The 6,399-nt window shown below is 39.8% G+C and overlaps 1 protein-coding gene across 1 annotated transcript; it reads right to left on the bottom strand.

Moving 5' to 3' along the window:
- Nucleotides 1-205: 205 nt before the first annotated feature.
- On the bottom strand, nt 206-5,301 carry LOC120432113 (probable G-protein coupled receptor Mth-like 5; the record flags this gene model as incomplete). The annotated part of the gene is made up of 4 exons (XM_039597248.1): nt 206-949; nt 1,014-1,517; nt 4,197-4,552; nt 5,077-5,301. Coding segments are annotated over 4 exons (1,344 nt in total), but the record flags the coding sequence as incomplete, so codon positions are not given.
- Nucleotides 5,302-6,399: the final 1,098 nt, after the last annotated feature.

Here is a 6,399-nt window from a genome sequence, read left to right as displayed (position 1 = left end):
TTGGCATGAGTTCATCTCATGTATAGCCAAACAAACGCTGAAAGTTTCATCTAAATCGGAGCACCTCAATACGACCTCTAGAACAAACCGAGCAAAATCTTAAAAAACTGCCATTTAAAAGTCATTCTAGCAACTTTCGCTATACACAAGATAACGTGACGAAAAAAAAAATGGTTTCACAATTTATCAATTAAAACAAACCCACTAAGCATACAATATCCTAACCTTTATTGAGTCTCTTTGTTAGTGTTAGTTCACCTTGAGTGTTTTGCGTTTTGCCTAATTCTAACTTAATCCTACAACAACAACACAAATTCTTCTTCGCACAAGTCACATTCTGTTCTAGCATTTTATTTCTCTCAAAAAGTTTTATCTTACATCGAGTAGCAGCAGCGCGTTCTTACAAGCTAGTGTTAATAATTTATAGCCTAGTGAAATTAGAGAAAAACTGGACGTTTGTTACGAGATTCTATCTTATGACATAATGCAGCACTTTTTGTATAATAGGCATCTTCTTGTAATCTTCGATTCAGGAATGTCTGTTCTGTAAGTAGATTTCTTTTTTGGAAGTCGCACAAGGGAAGATCAGGCAGAAGTTTCTTTCCGATAGATTCCGAGCTCGTTACTGTTGAGGCTCACGAGATTCATCGATGCTTTCCGCCTTCCGCTGATGGTGGCCACAGCTCGGGGTCAGTAGTCGCCCCCGTTCATGTAGGTCATCTCGTCGCCCCAGTCGGAACTTTGCGGGGGCTCGTTGTAGCAGCAGGACTTTTTCAGCAGGAAGGTCACGTGCTTCTGCCGCAGAACGCACACGTACAGGATAAAGGGTGCTTGCAGGGCGTTGATCACGATGTGGGTGTATAGCAGGGCGTCGTAGTGCAGCCAGGACAGGATCAGAAACAGCCACGAGGTGGTCATGATGAGGAAAAGCAGCGAGAACATGACGAAGCTGAAAAGAAAGGAGATGGTGTTAGGGTGATTGCACTTGTTTAATTGCGTACATTTGAACTCACTTGTTCTTCAGTTTGTGGTGAATCCTGCCGTACGTGTTCATCCGGTTGATAAACTTCAGCGTCGTAACGTAGAAGAAGATGTTGACCAGAATGATGAACGCAATCGGCGTGAAGAACACCGCAATTCCCAACCATCCGATGCTGTCCTGATCCTCAAAAATACTCGAGTTCTTCCTAGCATTCGCCCCGTCCAAAAAGAAGTGCGAAAAGATGGCCACTCCGGCCATGCACCCGGTAGCACCCCAAGCGTACGCCGAGTACCAGCAGTACTTCCGGCCGTCAGTCACCCGCAGGAACACATTCCGCGCCCGGAAAGTCTTCCAGATGTAGTAGCCCATGCTGTTGAGCCAGAAAAAGGCGGCCAGCATGCTGATGTAGAAGAACGAATCCGCCACGACGAAGCTGACGTGGTTGCTGAACTCGGTGAAGATACGCACCAGATCGGCCGCCTGGCTGATGATCAGACACACCGTGATCGAGGTGACGATGTTGCCGACTAGGTCTCTGTGGGTGGGAAAAGTGTAAAAAAAATGTTTAATATATGTTTTTATTTAACCATATTTTCCAATCTTTTTGCTATAATAACGCAGTCCAACAAAATTTTGTTTCTAATTTATGTTGAACTTCTTTGTAGACTAATTCCATAAGATTATTTTTTTCAAATGTCGTGGAAAAAAAATAGTTTATGGTTAGGACTTAAAAAATAAACGCAAACCAAATATTTATATTTTTCTACCTTGTGTCACTAAAAGTTGAATTCCTAAAATAGATATTTTTAAATTTTCAAAATTTGTTGATATCAGAATTTGTTTTAAAGGTCCTTGAACAAATGTAAACATTGAGTTTATCCCGGGTGACTAATCAATGGCCCGCGGACCCATTTTGAATGCCCATCTTAAATGGCCCTTTTCCCATTTTCATTTTTAATTTAATTTTTTGACCCAGAATCGAACATGATTCATAAACACTTATTAGGATTTTTACATTGCAAAAAGATTGAAAAAATGTTATTATGGTACGTAAGCATCTTTACATAACTTTTTAATAACATTTTTGAATTAATTTAAATTATACCAGACGGTAATCAAAAAGAACATTTTTGAAGGGTTTGTACTGCCGTTCTACGCATAATTGTCCCATGTCATATTTTAACGATTTTGACTTTATGACATTTTTGAGTTTAGTTTGACGTGTACTTTGAGAAAAACACATAAAATCTGGTACTTTGTTTGGAAACTCATTAAAAACAACACCAAGTCTGTTTGTCCCATCGCTAAACTTCTACGCAAGTTTATCAGTTCCTCTCAGATTCCAAAATATCTATTTAGTTTTCTTCCAGTTAGTTTCCCTTCAGTTAGTTTTCCTCTAGTTAGTATAACTCGCCTTCACACAAAGCCGTCGTTTCTGGTTGCACCGGAAGCAAAGCAAGATCGCCCCAGCAGCTGGACACCGAGTTGCGGCTGAGGACAAAACGCAAAGGCCAGCAGAGCCAACCAAGACCCCTACACAATCCCCCTTCCCTTCCCACGCCTTGTCTTTAACATCAATCCCTTCCCTACTAACCCCGAGTAGGCCGCGGGTAATCGGCTTCCCTCCCACTAACATTTACACACAAGATCCTCTGTAATTATTAAATCAAATGTAATTATAAAAGCCGACTCGGTCCTAACCAGGTCCCAGTACCGAAAAGGACCTAATAAAAATAATTTTATGAGAAAAAAAAAAAAAAACTTCTACGCATAATTGTCCCACCAAGTATTTTCTTACACGGAATCATTAGTTTTACGAAGCATTATGTCTTGTTTACCTGTTGTATAGCAAGAGGATCATAAATAAGTGTAATAAATTAATAATTGGGGCGATTAGGGACACATAGAGTGAATAGGGACCCCCGGGACTATTATGCGTAGAAACACAGAAATCGATCGAAAAATTTCAATCGCGTGTTTCTCAGTTGCACTTTTTTGAACATGGGACAATTATGCGTAGAACGGCAGTGTAATGCTTTGAAAAGAGCAGAATATTTCACAAAATATTCTGCTCTTTCCAAAAATTGAAAATAGAACGAATAGTTACCGAGATATAGCGAGTTAGATAATAAGAGCTGATGATTTAATACTCCATTTTCATATAATTTTATTTTTTTTAATCTCAGCAATCAAAATTCCGAACAAAGATGTAAACAAATACAAATTGAAGGATTTTTTAAGCCTTTCCAAATATGTCTTTTTATCGCGAGCGTAAAAATTAGAGTTCACGCGCGTTGATAAAAAATTGGAAAATGTTCGCATGACATCCAAAGAACACATTTTAAGCGCCGCACCACCGGCAAATGCGCGCTGTTAAATCCCATACTGCGCGTTTTGTTTTTGTTTATCTTCTTCTACGAATCGCGTGGCATTTTTGCCAGGTATGTTTTTTTTAAGTATGGCACGGGGCGACGGCGCCGAATACGAATACAATATATATACACAAAGAATTTTAGAGCGCCCGCCGCGGGATTCGAACCGGCAACCTCTGGATTGTGAGTCCAGTGCGCGGTCCGATTGATCCACACGGGCAGGATCAATGCACTAAAAGTTTTTTTACAACAAACCAACCTGACAGCCAAAACAACACGGAATTTCAGCCCAACTTGCTGACCTCTTGTCAGTCGAAGTGAAGGAGAATCGTGATTTAATCTCGCATTAAGATTTTTTTTTAAATTGTAGAAAAATTAACGCTTTTTGAAAAAAATGCTAACAATGCCTTTTTCTCGAAACGATACAATTACGTAAACAAATTAACCATTCTCGACAGAAAATTTAGATTCGCATCCTGAAATATTTTTTAAGTTTTGTATTGTCAAACAATTTTTTATGTTTTTCAGAATATTTTCAATGAAAATTATATCAATATTTTCAAATTCCAGTGCTAAAAATGCTTTTTTATATAAAAATAACTTGAAATTAAAAAAAATACATATTATGGGCATTCAACTTTTAGTGATACAGTCAAATAAAAAAATAGATTTTTCAGGTGCATTTTTTCTAAGAAGTCTCAATCATTGGGATATTCTTAAATTTTGGTGTTGCTTTCCTATCATCTGTTCAAATCCTTGAACAATTCATGTTTTGAATCTCGTTCGCCCTTGCGAGTCCTCGATATCCAGAGGTTAAAAATCCAATCAATCAAACAACTCACCTCAAAGTGGGCAGCACAAAATACACAATCGCCACCAGCAGCAGGATAATCATCGCAATGCCGTGACAAATCGGGTTGATAATTTTGCGCAGCAGAAAGTCACTGTCCGTCCAGCGGATGGCCTTCTCCGGCGAGCAAACCGTCGCGTACAGCCCGTCCGACTGGTGCTCGTTGCTGGCCACGACCTTGTCCATGCAGTACTGGCCCTGCTCGTAATCGTACTGGAAAGGCGCCTCCGAGTGCAGCCCGGCCGCGTACAGCTGGTCCCACTCGTCCTCGGGTTCGGTGCGCGCATGCGGATCCACTATCAGGTGGCGCAGCTTCCCGTCCGGGAACAGGATCAGTTTGTCCTCGCTCTAAACATGAAAGAAGAGGAAGCATTGTTTGAGCAAGTAATTTAACGCTTGTCTGACCTGATGATCTTGGTTGCGCTGTTTTGTTTCGCTATCATCAACAACGCGAGGCAGATGCAGTGCTTGGGACAGTGGCGTAGGTCAGGGTTCTCTTTCTAGGGAGATTCTAGATAAGATTGTGTTTCTAAAACATCCCGACGCCACTGTTCACCTTTTCATCATCCAACTACACCGTCCGGTTATGACACCCTCTGCACTAAATCTTCCACATTGTGAATAATGAAAAAATCGGCAAACTGCATCGCATGCACCTTAGCCGCTGTGAGCAATTCTCTAGAAAAATGATTTTTGGAATTTCTTTTGGCTGTTATTTGAATATTTGTTTGACCTTTTGCTTATTTTGAAGCTTGATGTCTTACCATCAATTTAAATTTAAAAATCTACATTGATCAAAAAAAAAAAAAAAATCTAAAGAATTGTATGAAATCCCTCTTCCCCTTAATAGACTCCGTCTTTCCATGACTTACCTTTTCGTAGTGGAAGATGGGCCACTTTTGCATCGAGCCACAGTCCGGGGCGCCGATAACGTACCGGATGGCTTCGACCTGGACGTTCTGCTCGCCGTGACGACCGGTGAACTGGGGAACCCAGGCAGCTGTTTGGGCGGGCAGAGAGAGAGAGAGAGAGAAAGGAAGCACACCATTGAAAAATAACGAAACTGAGCGAGGGGGAGTCCTGCCTGGAAAGAAGTGCTAAAATGCAGCTGCTGCACTTTGCGCCAAATTTATACGATCCACACCCCCCGGGGAAGCAGAGGTGGCCACCGACAGGACTCTAGACAGGACCATGACAGACGTGGAAGCTTGGAAAGGAAAGAAAGAAAGAGCAAGAGCCAACGTGGCCGACGATGATTTAGGTCAAAGTCGGCAAAAGTCTGAAAGCATTGCATTGGACGGAACTGCAAAGAAAACGGCCGCGGGCCAAAAGTGTGAACTCTCGCTCTCTCTCCGGGGGAGGCCCCCGGAAGAAGTTCAAAGAACAATGAGAGTACCTTAATTATTGTCGTTACGGCCTCTGATTTCGAAATGATGCATTGCTGCACTCGCACTAGGGTTGTCAAAAGGGACATTTTTACATATGAGAATGTTCATGACCAAAAAGTATTTTGCTAAGTATTTTTCTAATGTTTTCTGAAAAATTTTGCAATAATAATCTGTATAAGGCCAATTTTTATATTCATCGAATATGTATAAATTATATAAAGCAAACAAACAAGTACAGATTTTGATACCCCTTTTACAACATAAATAAACTATCGGGATTGTTTGATAAAAGAAATATTGCGAAACCTTAAAATAAATTAAAATTAAATGAAATCATAACTCATTAAAATTTTAAAAATCATGATTTTTTTTTGCATAATTCTTTAAAATTTTTATCTATAAAATTTCTTCAAATCATTCATTCGCTCAACAACTTGGTGTTGGCGGTTCTATTGCAAGATTCTAGAAATTCAAAGACTTAAATGGTTGTTAGATTAAAAAAAAATACAATTCCGTTTTGCAAATACTTACTAATCCTGTCATTCTGTAGTGCCAAAATGACCTGCTTATCATCACCATAACAACAACACTGAAATAGTAGTTTGTGCAACAATTTGCAAAAAGAAGATTTTGTCAGCACGAGTCGTACATTTATCCAACGAGGTTTACCGAGTTAGATAAATACGACGAGTGCTGAAAAAGTCAAGTTTTTTGCAATTTCGAAAAATGCTTCTAGCATTGAATTTTATGTCAAACATTCATTTATTTAGTAAATTCACCGTTCAAAACAAAAAAATATTAAAAAAA

The sequence above is a fragment of the Culex pipiens genome, unplaced genomic scaffold, assembly GCF_016801865.2.
Source record: "Culex pipiens pallens isolate TS unplaced genomic scaffold, TS_CPP_V2 Cpp_Un0272, whole genome shotgun sequence".
Taxonomy (NCBI): domain Eukaryota; kingdom Metazoa; phylum Arthropoda; class Insecta; order Diptera; family Culicidae; genus Culex; species Culex pipiens.
Note: the sequence above shows the minus strand (reverse complement) of the source record. Positions and strands in the feature narration are given on the sequence as shown.